The sequence below is a fragment of the Poecilia formosa genome, unplaced genomic scaffold, assembly GCF_000485575.1.
Source record: "Poecilia formosa unplaced genomic scaffold, Poecilia_formosa-5.1.2 Scaffold31, whole genome shotgun sequence".
NCBI classification, from domain to species: domain Eukaryota; kingdom Metazoa; phylum Chordata; class Actinopteri; order Cyprinodontiformes; family Poeciliidae; genus Poecilia; species Poecilia formosa.
The window spans coordinates 1,340,289-1,365,173 of NW_006799970.1; the positions used below are offsets into that span (position 1 = coordinate 1,340,289).

General features: G+C 37.6%; 1 protein-coding gene across 6 annotated transcripts in view; it reads left to right on the plus strand.

The window, feature by feature from the left end:
* Positions 1-24,885, plus strand: part of grik4 (glutamate receptor, ionotropic, kainate 4) — a 345,779-nt gene that overhangs the window by 142,890 nt on the left and 178,004 nt on the right. For 4 of the 6 annotated variants that reach the window (XM_016670188.1, XM_007549419.2, XM_016670190.1 and 1 more), the window contains exon 3: positions 8,621-8,754. The exons of 1 other annotated variant lie outside the window; for it this stretch is intronic. In XM_016670188.1, the coding sequence (XP_016525674.1) occupies positions 8,673-8,754 (82 nt within the window). In that variant the 5' untranslated portion in view covers positions 8,621-8,672. Of the gene's footprint in view, positions 1-8,307; positions 8,536-8,620; positions 8,755-24,885 lie in introns of those variants that run through there. One more of the 6 variants, XM_016670187.1, reaches the window with a different exon arrangement.

Genomic DNA, 24,885 nt, shown 5'->3' on the forward strand with positions numbered 1-24,885 from the left:
CCTTTATTGCCATCAGTCCACTGAAAGTGATTTCAGCTACAAACTTCCACAGCTTCAAATGTGCTTAGTAATGTGTCTATGCTGTCTGGCCAAAAACACAGTGAAACAGGGTTTCTTATCACTGCACAATATGCTACCCACAAAAAAAGAGGCACAGACAAACATGTTTTGTTTTGGGGTTTTTGGGGGGGAGTTTTTTGGTTCGCTGCTCAAACTTTCTGTCTCTCCCGACTCTGCAGACAATAAAGTCAAAGCTAATAAGATGATTGTCTGGGCTCTTACTCTATTATGACAACTCGCGCAGTCACAAGCTTTGCAACATGCAAGGTTATAATGTGAAAGGAGAAATGATTGCCTTGTATAATAATGAGTTTGAAGGACAATACAGCTCAGCCTGCGGCTGTAGTTCCACATGCGCTTGCAGTTTAAGCACAATATCATCTCACAATTCATGAAGTCGTGTTATTAAAACCATTACTAACCTCACCCAATACATATCATATATCCCCTTATTATTTGCCACCATGTGGGAGCTTATATTAGCAAGACATAATTATTTCTTTTTATATATATATAATGGAATTACTACACAAAGTGGTGTGTTGATGCATGCCTAATTGTCCTTGGAGTGAAATGGGATGTGATATTAATAAAAGCTACTTTGATTTATTTATTTTTTTTTCAGCTGCATAATGGACCAAATGTCAGTCCTACGATGATCTGTAACAGCCTATATTTAGAATTAAAACCATAGTTTGACAATACTTCTAAAATAATCTTTTGGTATTTGTTTGCAGCTTCAGGCTCTGGGATCGGACTGATTTCTACACAATAACAAAGATATTCAGCTTAATGATGAGCAGCACAGTAGATACCTGTGTTGCAGCTAAACACAGTAGACAAATTGTAGAAAGAGAATAATTGCAAACACTGTCCATTAGAAACAACATGTCATGTTGATGCTACATGAATTGAAGGCTTTCGATCACACAGCTGGTTCTGTCTGAAAACAGTTGCTGCTGAAAGACAAAAGATCTTGGGGTGAAAAACAAAGACGAAACGATTTGAGAATGTTTTAGACATAGTAGGGATGGGTAATAAATCATTTAGAATATCACAATAAGCACATTATCCATACCGGCAGGAAATATGTCAGAGTTTTTAGTAATTTTACTGAACTCTAATCCAGAACCGCACAGCATTCTGGGGAATGTGGGCAGAGGAAAGGCTCAACCTCAGCAACCCAACAGAGCAAAGTGTGTGGCATCAACTAAGTCTCTCACTCTTTGGTAACCTAGCAACAACCTGCTGAGTCACTTGTGCATCAGCAATTCAAGGTTTAACCGCCATATATCATAACTGCTTAAAAAAAAAACACACACACACACACACACAGTGTGTGGAGTAAAAGGAGAAAATGAGTCCAACAACTCCAGAGGAAACTGGATAAAAGGGGAAAAGTCACATCACCAATTTGGCAGAATTTCAGGTATTTAAAACAAAAATTAATTGTATAATGACTGATCTGAAAATATATAATAAAATATCACCTTCAGGCACAGATGAAATTACTCTACATATTAATTAAAAGTCATAATGACTTAACTGCTTTAATAAAATCACAACCCCATAAAGACTTCTCATATAGAGAAACTTTTCAGGAAAATACAAAATAAGGTACCAAAACCAGCTCAAATAATTAAAGTTGTTGCAATTCTAGGTTATTGTTTTATGTTCTGACTCAGTAAAAGGTATGACAGTGTTTTTATTTAGCTGTTAGTTTAGATTAATAGTAATGTTTCTGTAACATTTCAATCACTGTTCAAAACAGCTGGTGTGTTTTGTTTTAAGACCTACCCTTGCAAAGTCCAGTCGTCGCCGTGGTTTCATAGCAAATATTAACTTACTACCAAGCATGCACTTAGTGCTCGAACTGTACGAAAACTCCCAAATCATGACCCGTTACTATAGCAAGTTGCTTCATGATCCAGAAAACAAAGCTGTCTTAAGACTTCTGGTGTGAGAATAAACCAAGCATGAACAATATTGTAAATATGTTTTTCAGTTAGGTTTTTTTTTTTTTTTTTCCGCTTTCTGTTGCAACACTTTCACAACCAATATCACCTCAAGGCAACCAACCAAAAAATAAAAATAAAAAATAAGAATAATTCCCTGCAGTTTATTCAGGCAGATTCAAAGTTAACTTCATACATTCCTGTTCAGCTGGGTTGTCGTCATAGTTGGCGTCCGTCGTGTGGACAGTGTGTTTCCACATATTCTCCCTGTAGGTCATGGGGCTGCCTCGACATCAGGCCGTTTCCATCGCACTTGTACTGCTCCTGACAGCAGGACCGCTGAGATTAAGTGTTAATAAAAAAGGTTTGTTTACTGCTGGGAGATGTTGGTAGAAGTCACTCAGGCTGTGACCATCCAATTTACCCTGAAGGGGAAACACTCGAGTCGTTGCAGAAAGCCAAACAATTAGGCCGAACGTGATATTTCCATGTACAAATAGCTCTTCAATCTCCATTGGGTGCATTAATACTTTCAATATGCCACTCTTTTTAAGCTTGCCGCAAATATCCAACGCAGGAATACGCATTTCGCATGCCCGTTAACTCTGCGGCTTTTGGCAGACAAAAACGTTCCCAAACATTGGTCATACATCACTCATTTCCATCTGCAACTTGCTTTTGCACCAGTTCTGAGAGTCCCAATGCAACAGCACATGAATATATGCAAATACATGAGTCTCATTATGCGTCTGACTTGCCTTCGGTTCAGACTGTCATTTTTAATGGTCCACTCGCAGCTGAATTAACTGAGTGTCTCATGAGTGATTGACAGCTTTGACATTTGGATTGTGTAAACAATTGCTTTGACGAGGCATGTCAGGCTGCCGGATCAACCTGCTCTGGCAGTCGTCGTCGATCCTCTCTATGGTTGCCACATTGACAGAGGACAGACTCGTTTTTCTCTCTGGGTTGTCAAACCACGCTAAGGCCTCTAAAGTATTCCACTTTGCTATTATTTTAATAAGTTTTTTGGGTTTTTTTTTTTAGGGATAGATTTTAAATTATGAAAATATTCTTCCTAATATTAGAAGACTTGCTTTTCACACTGTAAATAGCTGTAAGACATCTTTCTGGGGCATTTAACAGGAAAAGCTTAGTCTGCTTATACATCACTGTAAACTGAATTAAAATGGAGAAGAAAGTAGTTATATCCTGGACTAAAAACACTTTTTATTGGCGTCGGATATCTTATAATTAAGGGAGAAACACAAAAGTAGATAAAGGCATGTGCTGAAAGGCAGACGTGATAGAACTGAATTTCAATTGGACTTAATTTTGACTTTTTGATATTTGAAGTAGATTCTTGAATTTTTTTATTTTATTTATTTTGCATAGTGCCTCGCGGTAAGTGATGCTGTCAACTGAAAGCATACAAATCGTCTCAAAATATGAGGGAAGAATGCTTGCTTTTCTGAATTTTTATGTTAAAACTACTGATTCTCTTAGCTACTTGGCTAATTGTTTGTAGTGGGTTTGTAGTGGGTTTTATTGTTCGAAGTGAAAATCCAGCAGAAATGCCCTGGGTTTGAATCTTTCTGCATGGAGTTTGCATGTTCCCTCTGCGTACTCCGGCTTCCTCCCACAGTTCTAAAACGACTTCAAAACATAGCACCAGGAACTCCTCCAACACTGCAAAATTAAGCGTGTGTAGATGATAAATAAAACCTGTATTAACGACAATTCAGACTTTAAAACAATGGCCAGTAAGAAGGAATCCGGCATCATCAAATCAGTTTATGTGTGTGTTTTGGAAGTTCTGCCCATCAGCTCCTTTTTTAAGTCTTTTTTTTTTTTCTGTCTGAAAGTTTCCTGTGTTTTATGCAGTTGATTCTGCAACCTTCCCTCGTAAAAGACAGAAACTCGGTTGAAATGTTCAACACTGCAAAAGCATCTAAATGATGCACATTCTGTTATGAACTGCCGTAACATTAACATGTTGTGTCTTTTTCTGTCCATTTTGGACAGAAAAGGGTAAATGAAATGGGCGAGCAAACATTGTGTCTTTATTTTCCTTGAAGTGAAAACAAAAAAACAAAGTTTTGACTTTGATTATTTGCAGCTGTATATAACTGAGGCACGTCATCTGCAGATAAAAACCGAGGTGAACGTGTACAAACTAGCATCTCATGTGATTCCCCCTGTTTTTTCCCCGCCTAGCTCCGTCTTTATTAATTCTGCCTCGGTCTGGTAAGAGAAAATAGATCAATCTGTGTTTGCCTTTCTCAGATGAGAAGCTAAAAATGAAATTGACATAATTGACTTTAGAGAGCTGAGAAATGAGGGCAATGATTCAACCTGGCTTTCATTTTACTTCTGCATTGAACGAAATGGAATTTGTGCTTCAGTCTTTCATTGAGGAGCTATTAGTGGTTCAGCTTGCACTCCGTCAAAAAGCTGACAAGGTCTTTGTCTTTAACTCTGTGCTGATGATGCTTTTAATCAACACTGATTAGTCTCAATAATAGAATGTAAACCTGATTTTAATTTATTTCCTGTTTCTCTTGATTGCAGTTAATAGTACTAGTTTGTAGAAGTAATAAAGCCATTAGTGGGCAATAAACTAGAAGCAGGGATTTGATTTTGTAATTAGTCAGTGAAACATCCATTTGTTTGATCTCAGCAGTCCAACAAAATATTCTTTGCTCTACATTCCTCATACGTCGACAGCTCTGCTTTCAGGCTCTGCTCTCGTCTGATCAATAAATCTGAAAGGTACTATGAAACGAGGATTGATCAGCCGTCACATCACACCCCCGCCCTCTTTGAAGCGTCTTAGGTAATAGATAAAACATTAATCTCCTCCGGTTATCACGTGTTCACCTTGCGGCTTTTTTTTTTTTCTAATCATTTTTTTATTCTTATTAAATATGTAGCAGTTCCAGGCTGTATGAAAATCTGGGAAGCCATTTTCTTGGTACGCTGCTTTATTTGCTTTTTATTGATAAAAACAGTTGAGCACAAACTAATATGCAGCATTATAAAAACTTTGCAGACGAATATTTACGACATAAATCTGTTAAATTTTTACATATTACCAAATGACAATATATGTCATCTTAAGGCTCTAACAGATTCATATTATAGGCACTTGCATAGAATTTAATTATGGTTCAACTCTGTTCACACTAAAATAATTCAAATACGTAGATTAACGAGCTGTTCATGTTCGTGCAGGCAATTTTTAATCATAAAAGCAAGTAATGCTTCAGTTGCAAAAATCACCGTGCTACTTAACTTCATGCCAAAACCATAAATCATGACATGTTTTTTTCTGTAACATGATATAGTGTCTATATTTATTTGATGGTATTTTCCCCTGGTGCCCCAATAAACAAGCATTGGATGTAAGACACTATGGTAAACATCTACTTACTGTAGAAAAAAAGAATCACTACAGTCATTTTTTTAACTATAATGTTATATCTTGGCATTAGCCTACATTACATGATCATCTTATTCTGAACCACAAGTTTACAAAGAAGAAATTCAGTATCTATAAAAGGTCCTGTCGACTGATATTTGACAAACTCTCTTGAGTTTTGGAGTGAGTTGATAATGTTGTATATATTACCTAACCAGGATCTCATTTTTCACCTTCGTATTTAAAGAAAAAAAGCATTGAGAATCGACAGATTAAAACATTTTGATAAACGACGGCATTTGAATTATAAAAAATAAAAATGCGTCACAATGTATGAAACAATTTGTGTCGGCTTCTTTGGTCAAAGTTTGAGTACCAAATATATCTCTAGCTTCTGGTATTAACTTAGCAGCTAAAGTTTGATGGTATCTTATGTTTGAACAAACATGCTGACACTTTCTTACAACTCGCAACATTCACATCAGTTCTTTATTTCATCCTGTAGAAGAGCTGCAGTAATGTCTGTTCAGGTTCTTGGGCAGGATTTTGCCGTCTTTCTGTTTCAAGAGACTTTAAGATGTCCGTCGTCCTCCAGTAAATTTCCTCACTCTGTTTGGAGAGCTCAGAAGAAGCTAGATGTTTCTTGTGTTTTCTTTGTACAATGTAGGAAGGTTTTTCTAGCATGGTCTTTGAAAATAGCACATCATCACTTTCTGGACGTTAGACCCTCAAAGCTCGGTTCACTCTAACCACTGATTAAGCACTGATTATTGGATGAAAATCCCTGCAGTGTCCTCCTTATTTCATCCCCAAGGTGTTCTGCTCGGTTGAGGCCGGGCCAGTCGAGTTCTTCCACACCAAACTCCTCCCTCTGAGAGCCTTTTAAAGTTTATCTTTTGAATTTGATTGGTTTTTATTATTGACCCTGAGGAGTCGATCCAATACTGCATGCTGACTAAAGTCTCTGGGAAACAACTTATTAGCACTAAAAGTTGTTATCCCTGGTTACTTGTAATGAAGTCTTAAAGAGCAAATTTGGCTTCAGCTTTCTTAGGCTGACTTTTTGTCTGTAGACGCAACTAATTCATCCTTTCACTTTGCTGATTATTTTTTGTTTGCTGCAGAAGCAGGAGTTGTTTGAAAATGATCAAATGAAGTGCTGGAATAAATAAAAAAAAAGTGGAAAAGTCCAAAAACATATAAATATATGGCACTGTACATAATTTTTATTTTGCAAAGATATGAATTCTTGGCACAGATTTAAGATGCTGGGCAATCATCCAACAGAAACTGTTTTTTCTGTACGAGAAATATCCATGTAATTTGCATTACCCATGGTCCAGATTAGTCTAAATTATTTTAACCTTTTTAAATGGATGTAAGAAGCAAGGTAATAGTTACTGAAATCATTTTCGTAATATCAGAAGGTTGTTGTCTCATCTGCAAAGTCAGTTTTTCCTAAGATTTTAAATCTGACAAAGTAAAGCTCCTAAAGTAAGTTATGCTTTTGATCCTGATCATACAAATTCGGCTGCTGTTTTTCATGCAGCGTGCCTCAACTCAGTGTTTCTTCCGCACTTTGTTCCCCTGAATGTCGGGCTGGAATCCAGGTCTAGCTGATCATGGCAAAACCCTTTCGGCGCCATCTCAGGCCACGTCACGAAGCTCACATTATTCGCTCCAGGGCACGTCTTCTCTGTCAGAAGATCTTAATCAAATAAGCGTCTTTTTGAAGGGATGTAAAGCCAGATTTAGACTCGGCAGCCTATGGATGTGGGTTTTTGTCAGTAAACAAAGAAGATTAGAAGTCAAGTTGTTGTTATTTGAAGAAAGTTGTTCTGAATTAAAGAGTCTTTGTGTTGCCGTAACTGAGTGATGTGAACAGGATTGGTGTGTCGATGCAAATGTTCTGAAAATTTGTTCTTTTTTCTTTTTTTTTCTTTTTTCTTTCAAATTTAGAAAGACAACTACTTCAAAAGCATATAATATCTCCCCGGTATTACCATGATTCCCTGCAGTAAAATTGTTTTATTGATTAGTCTCAAATTATTTCTTCTTTTCTGCAACCACGTATTTTTAATTAAAGTTTTCATTCTTACCATAATATCGATCCCACTGGATTAACAAAACAGCAAAACGGATTGAAAACATTCAGTCTTTGACATTTTACCACTGTGGGTGATTAATTCAGAGATGTGGCCTTTTTTTTAACCTGACACGTCATGGTTTCATGTTTTTAGGTTTTTAATCAGACATGCTGACATGTAAAATTAATTTCCGTAATCTTCATCATGTGTCCGTGGAGAGGCATCTGAGAAGGGAATTGGACTGAAACAACAAACCTGTAAGGCGCAGAGTGTCATGGAAACAAAAATAACCATAACTATCCGAAGTGGTTCAGTATCTAAAATGTCACAACACAATATAACTCTGCAAATGAAGTTATTTGAAAATAATAAAATATGTGAACACAAGAGTTATGCCGTTTTCTGTATAAAGAAATTGAGAGATTTTCCACTTAATAAAATAAGATGACACATTGCTGTGTAATAATGTAATAGGTACAGGTACATATTAATACATCAGAAGCTGAGAAAAATCAAATATCTTTCAGTAATCGACTATAAAAAGTGAAAATAATTCTCTAGAGATTCATTTTTTTAATCTTCTGCAGACACTCAAGGTTTATGAGAAACTGAATTCTGGGTTTTTATTAGCAGCAACATGCAAACGAACAGAAGCAAATGCTTGAAATATGTGGCTCTTTGATTAAATTATTGAAATAAAAAAAAAGTTTTTTTAAAATCATTCTATCAGTGACACTCATTTGGAGACACATTTAGGTAAAATATTTAGTTTTTAAATCTCGTAAAACATGTTCGTAGGAACCGAACAAACTTCACTCACTGGAATTTTTACTGTCAAAAAAAAAAAAAAAAGAACATTATCATCCTTCTCGTATACAAACTGCACTAATTCCCTCACCGATGCAAATAGAAAATGAGATCAGCAATCTCATTTCAACTGCAACAGGCTTCAGCTTCACTTTGCAGCACTTTTGCTGTCAGCGTCTCCAGCAGATTCCCGACATGTGTCTCAGTAGGACATTAAGAGAACGACTGCGCTTGTTTCACATCCTGTCAGATGCCATGAATGCTTCAGTGTTGCTCTCTGTATGTTTTAGGTGGCTGTGACAGGGGCACACCTGGGGCAGGACCCATGAGGAGTCATAGAAGATGCTCACAGCCTGGGCGCTTCTGCTCTTCTTAGCCATGTGGGTGAGAAGCACCTCTGGTGGCCCGCTCTCCTTCAGGATAGGTAAGCCGCAGAACAAAATTGCAATCATGTATTTCCTAGCATCGGTCGTCGGGGATTTTTATGTGATGGACTAAGAGCAAGTAGGTGGAAGTGGAAGAAAAAAAACAAAAAAAAAAACAAATGTGGTTCTCAAATGTTTTTGCAAGTAAAAATCTTAGAAAGTGGTATGAATTTGTGTTCTGGCCAGTGTATCAATAGTTTATAGATCTGCGTTTTGCTGCGACTCCTTTGGGATTTTGTCTCTGCCAGCTTTGGACATATAGATTCTGAAGTTTCTTTATTTCTCTTTGCAACATAGCCAAAGTTCAGTCAGACTGGATGGGACGGTGTATGTCAGCCAGGCCTGTTACAATAACACATTTTTACTAAACTATAAATGGTCAGAAATTGACAGTAACGCTGTTATTTCGAGACTGTTTTTAAGTCATATGTTGATAATGGCATGAGAATAAGACTAATGAACCATAATTTTATACGGAACCCGGAGATATTTTATATATCCGAAATAAAAACGCAAACACCAAAGACAATAAATAAAACAAAAATGAAAAACGCACATAACCACTTTCATTAATAACATGGATTATGAAGTCTGTGTAAACAAAATTGCCCTTCAAAAAAAACATTAATCATCAGAATGGAAACTATAGGCCTCATCTTAATTTATCCTGCAGTTAACTGATTTAATTAATCGCTTAATGTCAACATACATTTTTAAGTCTTGTCACTGATTCTGAATTTAATTTATGTCTTGACCTTGACTGGTTCATTCTGGTAGATGTTTTAGTCTAAATCATTTCATTGTAGCCCGGGCTGCATGGTTATAGTTGCTTTTTCTTCTAGAGGATAAACGTTTGCTCTGGTCTGAATAAAGTCATTTGCAGCCTCCAACAGATTTTCCTCCAGTATTGGTGTATTGGTGTGGTTTTAGCCCCGCCTGTCCTCCCCAACATCTTGGACAAGCTTCCCGATTCCTGCTGCAGATAATGCATCCCCACAGCATGATGCTGCAGCCACCATGGGTTTTAATTTCCAGGGATATTGTTTTGTTTGGTTTTGCTTTGTATGCTGATGTTGGCTATTGGACTGGAGAACCTTCCTCCAAATGTTTGCTTTCACGCTTTGTTTCAGTGAGCAGTAAGTTTCAGTGAGCAGTAAGTTTCTTCTTGCCACTCAACCATAAAAGCCAGATTTGTGGAGTGCATGACTAATAGTTCAAATTACCTTGATGATGGATTTTGTTAGGCGGTATTACAGTAAAAGGCTGAATACAAATGAATGCCAATATTTTAGAAAATTTTATATAAACAAAACTGAAAGCATGGATCTTTTTTTTTTCACTTCACACATATGCACTACTTTGTTAGTCTGTCACCTAAAATCCTAAAAAAATACATTATTTGTGGTTCTACCATGAAAAAGAGTCAACTTCAAGGTGTATGAATACGTTTGCAGGAGCCTTTTAAGAGGGACAATTAGCAAAGAACTTTCCCTTGATGGATAAATGACTGAGCAGCAAACTGAGTTGTTGATGACATTAAAGAATAAACTTTAAGGCTTCTTTCAAGCAGCCTGTCTCGTACACCTCACCAGACGTTAACTGTCTCATTGTGAAAGGAAAAACAGCTTTAAAGAAAATATCTCAAAAGCCACATGGGAGACTCCGTACTTCTGTATTTTGCTCAAAACGTGTTGAAGAAAAATTTCATGAAGACGTCAGAAAAGTGTGTCAAAGTGAGATTTCTGTGACATGCTCTTCCTCTCCGAATCTGAACCGCTTCACTTAATGAGATATATTTTCAAAGCTTGGGAGCCAAAACAAACTTTTCAGTTTGAGGAAACTTCAGACGTTGAATATATGGTCTTTACCACGGAGCATTGGCGTTTTAGCAGATACCTCCTTTAAGTTTAATTTTGAATGTTTAATGCAGTGGTGTTTATTAAGTCTACAGAAACAATCTTTGTTTCCTGGAAACCACAATCTTTTTTGTTTTATTAATATTTTTATTTTATTGTTTTCTAAACTATTCAGAGCAAGGGCATCCAGATATTTTCTGAAGCCACATCTGGTCCAGAGACACACTTGGATATCTCATACTTGAGCGATGGAGAAAAAGTACTAGACCGTCGCTCCGTGGCCCAAATATATCTCGTCAGATAAAAGCACATTTTGCAATTAATTCATTAGTTAAGGTCCAAAAATCTAAAAGAAGAGTGGAGAGACACAGAATCAGATTTGCATTCAGTGTAAAGTTTCATCGGTCAGGGAGCACCGTCATCTCGTGGTCTCATTCAAGTCCAACTCTGCTGTCCATCAGGAAATACTCGAGCACCTCACGCTTCCCCTTGCTGACCAGCTTTCTGGAGAAGCTGATTTCATTTTCCAGCTGGCCTTGCCATCTGCTTACTAAAGCACAATATCTGCTTTTGTGACCATCGTTGTGCTTGATTGGTCTGCAAACCGGCCTGACCTAAACCCCACAGGAGATCAATGTGGTATTGTTAAGAGGAAGATGGGAGGCACCGGGGCCAACGATGCAGATAAGCTGAAGACCACTGTTAAAGCAACCGGGTCTGTTTACTGAGACAGAGCCGTATTTGCCCTTGACCGTGTATGAATTGGTTTAGATAATGCATCATTTTCAGAACCGGGCTGTATGTAGAGAACAAATATCTGATGCAGTGTGACTAAGACTTCATCTGGCAAAAGCTTGAGCGAGTGTTCATCTATGTTTCTAATTTGGCTTTAGTGGAAAGACATGTGCATCGCCTATAGAAAGAGTAATGGAAAGATTAAGATACATTTTCAGAATAAGCTTCATTCTGCAGAGAGCAGAGTTTGCTCCCGGCTTCTCTGGGGCCTTGTAGATCTAACCTACAAGAACCCAAGGTCACACACATAAACCAAATATCACAAGATGATGATAACTCCTTTAATCAAAACTTAAACTTAACAGAATGACAATGACTAAATCCAAAAATGCACATTTTGAGGATTTCATTATCCTCTTCCTGATACCTTACTTGATTTTGTTTAATCAAATAAACAAAATCTTCCCATGAGGACATGTAAGACGTCTGTTTCAGGTGTTGCCTTAAAACGCATCCAAATGTGTGTCTCAGATTAACTCATGTTGTGATGCAAAACACAAAAAACACTATCTTGTTATTTTGCTCATGAACATGGGTTGAAAAATATAGAAATAAGTGTGGAAATTCCAGCCAACCTAAAACATGAATGATAGTTTGACTTACTGCTAGAGAAGAAAAAAAAAAAGATTTTTCTTGACTTACAGTGCACATGATTCATCCATGTGTGCAATTTGCAGATGCCTGAAGATTTCAAGCATAAATAGCTTGGGAATGACTAATCAGGAAGGAGATGGGTTCTGTGCCCTGGAAATGGACATTTTATTGGTATGAAATGTGTACATCCACCCTAAACCAAACATAAAATACCATGTAAAGATGCATAAGCCAGGAAGTGAAAGCCTGAACACAAGCAGGTCTCCAAATGGACAATACAAGACATACCAGCAATTTAGTTGCAAAGTGACATAAGGACGAAAAAGGCAATATCTCGGAGAGGCCATCATAAAACTCTGGTCTCAGTTCCATAGATAATGTTTGGGCAGAGCTGAAAGGTATGTTGGGTCAAGAACAAACCTGACCAGCTGCATCAGGAGAAATGGAGCAAAAAGTTACTAGGATGATCTTGTGAAAGCACACTAGAACGTTTTAATCTAGTAAATAAAAAACAAAAAAATCAGTTCTACAAAAAAGTAATATATAAATATAAACTTCTGTTTTAAAACAATGTGCCCCCCTGCCAGCATGCCTAGGTGGTCCCCATGTGGGCTGTGGCCCTACATGGGCAAACCCATGTGGGGCCATCGTGGAACCCGCGAACAAACCCATATGGGTCCCGTATATCAGCCCTCCTTTCCCCCACATGGGTCCCAGCTAGGAATGCTGGCTGGAACTTCATTTGATTAAGCAAAAAGCAATGCTTTTGATTATCTCAATGGACGTAAAATACGAAATGTTTATTCAGATTTAATGTCAAACAGCCATAAGGGAAAGATTGTGTTTTACACAGTGAATTTAAAAATCTGTTGTAAATTGTATCAGAGAGCTGAAAACACCTTGAGATGAAAGCTTAATTTATTATTTTTTATATATATAAAAAGAAAATAAAAACATATTTCTCTGAGTGTTTCCTGGTGTCCTTAGCGCTCAGCATCGTCAAGCTAAGTAGTCTTTTCCAAAGACATGTTCTGTTCAAATGAAAGTATTGCTTAGTTTTTTTTAAGTCTGTCTTTCAAACTCCTTAGTGTATATAAGAGCTGTTGCAAAGCTCTTCTGATCTTTAAGTCTGCTATTGTACAAGAAAAATGTTTATCCCTCCATTATTTCAAATGTTAACAGAACTGAGTCAGAGCACACTGTCACTTCTGAACAGCATCAACATTTTCTTATTTCTGAAAAGAACACTTTTATCACTCAGTAGATTTCTCCCCTGTCTGCTCGCTCTCGGCTCTGCTTCTGCGTAATACTGTTTGCAGACTGTCACACAGTGCTTTCAAACCACTTTGTGCTTTCTGAAAACAGCTCAAACCCAGAGTTTTCTTATATGAAAACACCAAGAACAAATCATTCCGTTGGATTTCGAATGTTTGCCGGTTCACGAACAGCAGCTTTTTTTTTTACCCCTTTGTGTACCTTCGCTATTCATCACCAGCCCCTGTCTGACTGTATTAATCCAGCTCTACAGCAGCGCCGGTTGTTTTTCTGCTTCCTGCTGCATCATTGATGGATAATTAGCTGCCTGGCCTGCTTTTTCTCCTTTTTCTCTAATGTCATCTCTGCACATCACCCGGTTTGTTGCCAGTGTACCTTCATTACGACGCATAAATATGCACCGACAAAAGGCGCACATTTCAAAGTGCAGTGGGACACACAAACAAATGTGTAACCCCAAAGCATCGCCACAGACTCCCCTCTGCCATTTGTGCTTTTGTAGATGGTATTTAGCATGGCTCTCCCAAGAGTCCTGCCTGGCTGGCATAATGTCACTGTCTGGCCTTCTCTGAACGTGACGGTGCCAAAAACAGCCTCCCACCTCTTCCACATTACCCCCAGGACCTTCCAGCGGCCAGCAGCAAAGATCAGTGTGGTTGGGCTAGTTGTCTTTGCTTTGGTGGCAAATCCATTGATTAAAATTAAAAATGACAAGCTTCTATTCATAAATAAGTCACTTTGAACATGCGATCCAAGGTGTCCATGTTCATTTATAGAACTTTTACAGATTCATTTCAAATTTTTATTAAGCATATGGAAAAAAGAGAAACTGAATTTGATGGGAATTTTATTATTTATTTATTTTTTGATAGACCATCACAAAGTAGCGTGTCATTTAAACAAGTCAGGAAAATGAAACATAGCTCTGAAAATTGACACAATTACTGTTTAGCCTGATTTACTCTGATACCCCTAAATGAAATCAGTGTTGATCAGTCCACCTACAAATAGCGTAACCTCAGTATAAATCCTAATGCGGCCTCAGGGGTCAGTGAAGGAACATTAGAAAACAAAAAGCATCACAAAGACCAAAGACTAACCCTAAACAAGTTGGAAATAAAGTTGGGGAGAAGTTTAAAACTGGGCCAGGTTATAAAACAATATGAAACATATCAGAGCACTGTCCAGTCCAACATCTAGAAAAAAACCATGGTGCTGCAAACCCATGAATATTTGGGTGTCCACCTTGCTGACAGGCCAGGTTGGAAAAGCATTAGTTGGAAAAGAAACCAAGAGGACCATGCTAATGTGGAGGAACTGAGATCTACAGCTCAGGTTGGACAATATTTTGGCTGAGGATTTTAATCTTTTATCATGCACTTCACAAATCTGACCTCTGCAAAAAAACTGACGGGATACTTATAATGTTTAAAGAAGAGTTAATAACGTCTTTATTTTGTCACAAGACATTTAGGTTACATAGCAAACGTAGAAGAAAATAAGGCCAAAATCAGTATTTTTGACAAAGAGGTAAAACATTATTCGTGATGAATAAAAATACCCCAGAGTGTGATCTGGGTGGTGATGGCAGCATCATGCTGAGGGAATGCTTTCTCCTTCAGCATGATGCTGACCAGCAGGCAGCTGGTCAGAGGTTACGGAAAATGGATTGGCTAAACGGTGATGCCTGTATATGGAGGAACAAAACCCCTAAAGAAACCTTTAGACTTAAAATGAGAAGGTTTTCATTTAAGCATGTTTATGTTGGAAGGATTTTATACATAAACATAAGAAAGAAATAGTGAAGATACATAAAAAAGAAATTATAGGGCACACTGTATTCAACCTGATTGAACACAAGGTATTTTGCAAAAGATAATATTAAAATAATTCAGTGTTTGGATGTAGAAAACTGGTATAAACTTCAAAGAAACTTGCAGCTATAATTGAACCGTGTGTCACGTTCTTTCCACTTCACAATTATTCACTATTTTGCAGCTGTTTACTAAATTAAACCGCCATAAAATACATTAAAGTTTGTGGCTGTAAACTATGTGATGGTATAGTTGGACAGGATCGCATGGCTTAATTACAGTAAAGAGTTTCAAAATCCTGAAGTGAATAAATGTTAACTCCAAGCATTTATGGAAAACACTGAACTGCGTAATATTATGCAAAAATCCCAGATCAACACCATATGGTGCAGCTTGTTTTTGTTGGTGGTATTCCCCCCCATCCGTTAAGTGAAGTAGTTTCTACTGCTTAATTTGATCCAGTCAGGAAAGGCTGCTTCTTTTGCTAATTTGGAGAAAATATTCCTCCACTCACACATAATCACTGCCTTAAGCTGATTTCTGTTTTTTTTTTTTCTGTATACAGGGAGGGAAAACTTGGGCAAATAGTCTGGAAAATCAGACATGATCCTTCATTAGAGCTGGATTCATCAGGCACCCTGTCTCGACTCCATAAACACGTTCTCACGCAGACATGCTTTGCATCAGTCCTGTTCAATAACAGAGTGTAAGAGCCAATTATAAGCTGTTCCTAAATCAAAGGCAGTAGGGGGGTTTCACTGGAGACGGGCTCTTTTTTTTTTCTTTTTTTTTTTTTTCATTTCATAGCTTTTATTGAATTTAACCTAATAAGAAAACCGGTGGGTGCAGATTAAATACTCTAAATTGATCACACTGGTTTTAGAATTGTATATTTTTAAATTTTCTACATTCAGACAACATTACTGCTTTGTATGAATAAGTGCTGCATTTATAACTACATGGAATACAAATTGACTTTTATTTAAATTTAAAAAAAAATCTCCCAGTAACTTCACAAAAAAAAAAAAGCAAATTTTTAAATAGTAATCAGAAAATGAGAAAATGTTAGACAACGCTGGCATTACTGAGAAACTTTATCCAAACTCGATGAAAAGAAACTGATCAAGGAAGCAACCAAGAAGAACACCATCACCACAATAAAACAATGCGAACAAAGGTTTTGTTTTTGGTGCAAAACCATTTATGTTTTTACTAGAAAGCTTGAGATGAGAATTGATTTCATTTTCTTAATTGCACTGTGAAAGTGACCAGTTTTGTTTCACTAGAAGATGCAACTAACAAAGCTTTGCAATGGCCTGCAAATGTTAAGATCTGTAAGTTTCACTGATTATTTCACTGGAGACGAGATGTCATTACAATCTGACAGATTTTGTCGTGAAAACTGTATATCGACCCCCAGAACAAAATAAGACTTTATGCTCAAAATGATTAATATGTGACCTGTGACTTCTACAATTTTCTTGACATAAGAAATGTATTTTCCAGGCACATAGTGCTATTTTAAGTAACTATGTTATTAAAAAATGCTGTATTTATCAAACATAATATTCACCTCACTACTTTGCAGTTTGAAGCTCAGAAATTGGCCTTTGCCTCTTTAAGAAGCTTGTACTCTTTCTGTCACTCCACTTTCAGCACATCATCACAACAATCCTCCTCCATAATGCTGTTTACAACCATTCTTAGAGCTTTAAACTGGGAATTAGTTGTATTAAAAACCCAGCAGATGCACAGCTCCACCATTGCTAATTGCTGCTGCCAGTCTGGTGGAGTTGTGTGTGGGAGACTTGGGGTAAGGTTGCTCCGTTGTGTGGGTACTTGGGTGGAGACTGAAACTGCAAGGTGGAGATGTGTGTCAATAGGCGCCACACTGTATGAGGAAGCATTTAAGAAACCCAGAATTAGCCTAACGATTGCCTTCCTTTGCAGGAGATTTCAGGTAAACTTCATTGCATTGAACTGGTGCATTACGTGTGTCATCGTCAAACATTGGTGATTGTTGTGTTTGTGAATTTTACCCAGCGTTTACGCCTTCAGCAAGCGCTTGTTTCCCATTGGCTGAGGGTAGAACAAGGGGCTGGCTCTTAGCAGGCTAATCCTGAAGATTCAAGGATTTCTCAAATGTGCATGAGAGAATCTGACATTTTCTTAGTTGGACAAGCAAATATCAAGAAAGATTCTAAAAGAAATTTGTCATATGGAAATAAAAAGAAAATATTTAAGCATTTCCTACATTTGCCCCGGAGAATGAAATAATTTAATTTGCCAGATTAATACTTAAAAAGTCTCTTTTAACCTTTATCATTTGCAGTCAAGTGATATTTTAAATAAATCATGCACTATAATTACAGCAATGTTTAAGCAATGCAGAGTAATAAGACCTTTGAATTATCACAAAAACACAGCAGTGCACACAGTCAAATCCTCAAACTCATACCACAATGACTTTTGCCTGAGGCTTGTTAACCTGAAATGCTCATATTTGTTTATTTATTGTATTCTCCTTACTAATAATAAAAAAGAAACAGCTCGAGGACTAGCCGGACTGCTGGAGGAGCTGCTAACTGACTGGCACCACAGGAAGAAGTCGGACAAATCAACCTGTGCCTCTTTGCTCTGTTTTCCACACTCAGCGGGAGGAGATGATGGAGAATCCTCAGTGGGCTGAATTCAATTCGCTTCACCTCCAACTGCAGCAAATGCTGAGCCATCTTTACCGGCTCCTTTAGGACAGACGACGTTTGAGCTGTTGGACTGGGATTCAGTTTCTTTTGAGATAGATATTAGAACTGGAAAGCGTGCTGATAATAAGAGTCACAACAAGAGTCATTTCACCCCCCATTGTGCCGTAAATAGAGAGGACACACTCTAACTGTTGGTTTCCACTCTGAGTTACCCAAGAAAATATATTTAAAGTTATTTGCTTCTGGTTTATTTCCTCCAACTGTGTGAGGATTAAAAACGTAGCTGAATGAAGCGTAGCTATCCACAGCAGAAGTATTTTTGAGTAAAAAAAAAAAAAAAAACATGCATAGACAAACCTCTGGAATAATGCACACCTTTTTCAAGGTTGTTGATGCCTGTGACTATTGGATGAGAGGGAAGGTTTACCCTGGATAGGTCACCAGTCCATGCCAGTGCCACACAGACGCACAAGACAAACAGTTGTGCTTGATCATACTGGTACCTCTTTCATTTTAGAGTGATCAAGCGTGTGACCACTTGTAACAAGAAGAATCCTCCAGCAGAACCAAAACCTGCTGTAAACAACCATCTAGTTTGACCTGCTGCTGCGAGTGTTGGGAAATGTAGGGTGAAAAGTGATTGACTTTATCAATTAAACCGGCGCAAAGCTGTATGTGTTCTTGTTTGATTTTTTTTTTTTTTTCATTTGGTGAAACTCCCTGCATGTTTTCTATATTCTGCTTGTATAACTTCAACTTGTTATATGACATGCCAATACAGTGTCAGTGAACTATCCTGTTTCTATTCCTATCCTATTTGGTTTTAGCAGCAATTACAACAAAATAATGAGAGGAATAGATAAAGTTTCTTAGAAGACAGTATAAAGTGAGAAGGATCATATTTTACAAAGTCTTGAATCAAAAATGCTACTGGGCTTATTTATTTGTAAAAGGTAGTTTAGCTAGGAGTTGGAAACTACAGTTTAAGAATAATTAAGCTAATAATTTCTGTTTTTATGATTTTAAAGCAAATAATGATATCAGATCATAACTAAACAGAAATATAGCATACATGTGCTGCAAAAAAAATTCATTTTGTATGGTCAATGGTATTTTTACGTTTTTATGTGTGAGCTATTGTTTGTTTGCTTTTTTGGGGGGGAGGGGCGTTTTCAGCTTCTTCCAGGCACTGACGTCCTGGGTGGATCAGTGCAGTGGAGTCTTGGAGTGTAATTAGCCTTGCTGAAGTAATGTCCACCAGTCAGCAGCACTGCACTGTCAATTCCCTCAGTTGCGCTCTCTCGGTGACTTATTAAGGCCATCTGCAAGAGCCACCGCAGCTGAGTCACTGCACCCTTGCCTCCAGTCAGCTTCATTCTGCCCCCATTCGCTCTAATTTCAGATGGCATCTATGAACTCATTTAACTTTCTGTGAAGACCAGACGAAGATGGCGTGTTGGGTGGGAAGGACTGGATTATGTCTGAGGAAAGCGTCCTGGATTGCTGTGAATGTTATTTAGGTTGTGGGCTCATCAGCTCCTGTTTAGGAAAAAATTGTTTCTCGGAAAATTAAGGTTAAAGCAGAGGCTGACGTCCCAATAAGGACCCCGAGGGGAGGAGGCCTCACAGTTATTCCACTGACTTTTAATTACTCAGCCATGTGCTGTTTGAGTCATTAGTTTGATGACACTTCAACATGTGTTTTCACAGAGTTGAAGCTGTGGGGAATATTTGAGATCTTTGTCTTTTTAGGTGACCACTTGTTACATGAGACGACAACCTATTTTTAGCTCTTTTTTTTTTGTCATTGTTTTGTTCAGATACCAGAGCAGATAATGAGCATGTATCTGAAAGAAATGAAGCTTAATTATCCGGCAGCATTTGCGCTTGCGGGCAAAACATTCTTTATTACAACTCAGTCACCTAATTTAAAATTGTTTGTTTAGGATTTTCTTTTTTCTGTTTGTTTGTTTTTTTGGGAGGAGGCTTTGTATTTGGAGCAAAATGGAGTCCAAATACATGCAGAGACAAATCTCCCCCATGGGGCCTAAATGAATTGAGGCACGATTATGACTAATCTCTAAGGTTTTAATTACCGGGACAGGTGCTGGGACCAATCGTTTATTTAATGCCGGGAATGGCAGATCAGAATGATTTTATACAATTATGCACATTTTTTTTTCTTTCCCTTTACTGTGGAGCTTACTGCATAAATTATGCAGCAGATCTGATAAGTGCAAATGGTGCGCAGATATAACAATTGTGTATGCATGTGCACTTTTCATCTCACACCCTAACAGAACATCTTCAATCACTGTAACCTCAGTGGAGCTCATGAAGACGAATTCAAATACGCGCTCGTTTTCCTCCGTGAACCTGCACTTTATATGCAGAACAACTTCTCTGCCATACACGAACAGAAAAAAAAAATAAAAAATTGGTGCTTAAATTATTAACAAACTAATTACAAGCTGCAGGGTTATGTTTGTGGATGCGTAATGGAGCTTGTCTCCTGTTGAGCTGAAGTCCGTGAGCGTAGTTTAACGACGGCGGCATTAGAGTTTGAAGATTATTACCGTATGCTGCGGTGGTATGGAATGAAGGTCATAAAAATGGCATGTCTGGACCTCAGTTCAAATGAGGTTGGTGGTTGGCGTGGTTTCAAATGCAATAAACATGAGAACAGCGACTCCCGTTGGAAATATTAAATATTGGTCTGAAAAACAGAGATCAGACTCATCAGGAAACACAAATATGATGTAGTATTTCAGTGAATGCCTCTGGTAGCTAGCCTCAAAATGGAGTTTTAAAGCAGAACTGTTGGGCTTCTGAAAAATTTGTACATTTCTTTGCATCCTCTTGCATGAATTGCTGCACCAATGCACCACATAGAGGCCATCATCCTGTGGTACTGCAGAGGTGAAAGCTTTGAAAGCTGCCTTCAGGTCATCTGCCTCGCTGGGTCTGGTGGCTCTCATTTTCATCTGTACAACAAGTCTATGGATTTTCTAGGACGTCCAGGTCAGGGGAGTTTGCTGGCCAATCAAGAACACCACAGTCACTGAACCAGCTTTTGGTACCTTTGGTGGTGTGAGCAGGTGCCAAGTCCTGCTAGAAGATAAAATCAGCAACTCCATACAGTTTGTCAACAAAGGCAAGCATGAAATGCTCTAGGATTTCCTGGTGGACGGCTGCATTGACTTTGGACTCCAGAAAACAAAGTGGACCAACACCAGCAGATGACATGGCACCCCAAACCATCACTGACTGGAAACTTCACACTTAAAGCCACATGGATTATGTGCTTCCCCTCTTCCTCCAGACTCTGGGACCTTGATATCCACATGAAATCAAAATTTACTTTCATTTGAAAACTGGACTCTGAGCCATTGAACAGCAGTCCACTCCCTTTTCTCCTTAGCCAAATGAAGTCGTCTCTGACATTGTCTCTGGTTAAGGTTATGTGTTTCACTTTCTGAAATGACTGGCAAGAAATATTGCTCTTATTATACACAGTATGAGATGTACTAGTATTACCTCATAAAGTCCCCAGTGAATGTATTTAGATTTTTAAAACGTATAGCCTTTATTGCTCTTAAGAATACTTAAAAATATTACTAAATGTTATACATTGCTAAAAATATTTCTTACATGTGCATTTCCCAAAGACAAATTCTAGATCCAGATAATGCATCCCTTATGTTACAGAAACGCTTTGCATGTTCCCAAACCACAGTGTAAATGTGCATAAAATAGGGGCAAAAGAGCAAAGGGGTGAAACGGGATTGAGCCTGGGCATTTTTAATTCTTTATTCCACATTGTCTTCAGGAAACAGCCTGTATTTCTCCTTTTACTCGGTTTATTTTTAATTCATCCCACATTTGCACCTCCCAACAGACAAGGACATCAATTTTCTCTGCGAAGCAGATGTGTTTGTGCTGCATATCTTGGTCCTCCTCCTCCATTAAAGCCCATGCTTTTTTGAGAGAGCACTTTCAAGAAAATTAAAGCAGATGATCTGATTATTCATGATTGATTCCAACCCAAACTTATTGTGATTTATTTCCCCTATTTCAAGTCATCTTTTTCCACCTGCAGGCTGCGTGCACCACTGCTGCGTTAATGCCTTTGGTTTCAAAACTATTGAATGCGTGTTGCCATGGCCAACTGTGAACTCATGTCCTGATGCATGAAAATGTTGTTGTAACTGCTATAAATGCCATGCCTTTTGTCCTGTGTTGAGCTATTATCTCCTGGCAGTGAGCAGAGAAATATCAGCTTTGTTGACTTGGTTTTGATTAGTGCAGAACAAAACGACATCAGTGACATGCTCACATAATCACATACTCGCTCACGTTTTGTATATGTTTTGCATAAATATAAATCCACACTTCACTTTTTAACTTGCACGGCTTATACACTTTTCCATCTCTGATCAACGTGATAGTCTTTTGCAAGTTAAAGAGCTTATATATCTGTTCTTCCTGATTGCATTTTTTAAAGAGTGAACTTCAAAGCCTACTGTTAGTTTTTTTTTAAACCAATAATTAGCTGAAAATTTGGTTTAGGCAATTACTGTATAAACTTAGATCTTTATTTCTATTATTTCTATTTATATATATCAGAGTTTAGCAGGGAAAAAGTCAAATGAGGGAAGGAAATATCTTGGCGGTTGCGAAATACTTGAGACTGAGGTTTAAGGATCACAGACAAACAACACGATGGGCTCTAAATATATCAGACATACAGCCATGGCTGCAAAAAATGGTTTAGAACAAAGAGTGGTAATGTTTTTAAGTAATCCAGTCAACATCCAGATCTAAATACAATTTGAACCTGTGGAAAGACATGAAAATTGATATTCACATATTATGTCTGTATAATCTGTTTTAAGAAATTTTGTAAAGAAAAAAATTGGCAAAACTTTTATTCTTTAGATGTACAGGGCTTGTAGAGGCATGGCCAAAAAGTTTTCTCAATGTCATTTAAAAAAAAAAAAAAAGAAAAAGAAAAAAAAAAGACTTTATTTTCTGTAAGACACATTAGTTATGACAAACAAAAGTCTAGGTGTATGAATATTTTTATCAAAGCACTGTCTGGTATTGCTTTTTTTTCTTCTCTTTTTGGCTACTTTAAGCATTGAAATCCTGATAAAACACAAACAGGGAGCTTGAGCCAACCGGCTACGAAGTGGAACGAAACCAGCAAAATAGACACAGATAAAGAAAGAACAAAACCTTAATGACACTGACCTTCAGAAACCGACTTTATTCCTAAAGTCAGTAGTGTTCTGCCATTAAAGAGGTTTTTACTACTGCACATATTTTTTCTCTTCCCACATTCACAATAAAAGTGGAAATACAAAATAACATTATTGTGACAATGAAAATTGAAAGAAGAAATTAGCACCAAATAAACTCTCCTCTTGGTACTTAGTAGTTTCTGTCTTTTCTGAGTAAATAGAGGATCCAGCAGCACACATGAACAAACCAACAGAGTTGAATCAGTTTTTCATTTGTCTTAGCAGTGGGTCAGCATCAAACTGCCTCAAATAGACATCCTTAATGCAGTTAGCGAAATCCTGACTTCTTAACGTATGCTTGTTTTGTCTTTTTACTTCTTCTTCTTTTCATTTTCTTCTCAAACATGTCAAAACATTGTTGAGGTGGCTGTGGTATGTTAAAAATTTACTGATTTTGTAAACTTTCTGTTTGTGTGCAAGTGGAATGTATAAAATCTAAAGCCACAATGTGCAGCTCATATGAGTGGAATAGCTTTTGTGAGAATGTTTTCTTTTAAATTGTCAAGGATGTCAACACATTTCATGTCTGTGTTTGAAGAACTGAAGTACAATATGTGGAACAACTTCATAATAATCTAATATCTATCTATAATACCTAATATCAGCACAGTATGCGAGTTGCTGATAGTGCTCCTAGATGTTGCACAGTGCATATTAGAACCGAAAATGTACTGTGTATATTAGCATCAGCATGTTATTTAGGCAGAGCCTTCAGTCTTTTTCCACAATAACTGATTGACTAACCACTCGGACCAGACATTTAAGCTTTATACACGGTCACTGAGTACCACATGGCATCAAATGTGGTACACATTGATGCCATGTGGCATCAATGAGGTTAATTAGTTGACTGATTAATTAATTAATTAATTAGTTGAATGAGGTTAATTAGTCAACTGGTTAATTAGTTGAATTAACCAGGAAGAAGAAGGTGGAAGCATTCGGCATTCTGTGGTGAGTGAAACTTCATTAATGGTTCATATATGCAGATTACTGCTTATTTCATGGAACATTTCTAAATGTCAAAAGAAGGGGTTCATTCTGGCCTTGCACAAAATTATATTGCACATGACAAGAAATGAATGGTTCTTTGAAGAATAGATTATGATGAAGGTTCTTTGGAACACCATTATGCAAAACTATGTCTCTTGGTGATTTTTTTTTTTTTGTGCTCAACATTTAGCAGGAGTTTTGCAAAAGTTTTTTTTGTTTTTCTTTTTATTTTTTTCGAGGAACTGAAATATTCCTATTCTGCTGAGCTTTTACTGGTTCCAGTTTCCTGCTTTATTTTTCTCTGTGCAAGGACGATTGTTTGACGCTAAAGCTGAAAGCTGATGGCACGAATGCAGAAGTCAAGACATAAGGCTGGATCGTTTTACAGAGTTTGAAGAGGATTTGCTTTATTACAGCTCGAAAACACCAATAATGGTTGAGATTAGAGTTGTGATGTGGAATAGCATTGTGCTAAGACTGTTCAGTCTCATCGACCTAAGCTGGCAGCTGTGGGTTTTTTTGTTGTTTTTTTTTTTATTGTTTTTTCCTCTGACTCGCTTTGGTCTCTAAGGTGCGTTAAGAGAAATAACAAACCCTCTGACTTCTGCTGTTTTTTCCCCACTAATTTAGACTAGTCAATTCTTCTTCCACAGCAGTGCTTATTACTGTGGAACTGTTGGGAGTAAAGTATTTCCTCCAGTGCACCAAAAGACTCTAGCTGCCACTTTTCACTTGTCAGGAAATTCACAGAGGTTTTCACGATTCCTCTCTCTCCCAGTCTTCTCCAATATTAGA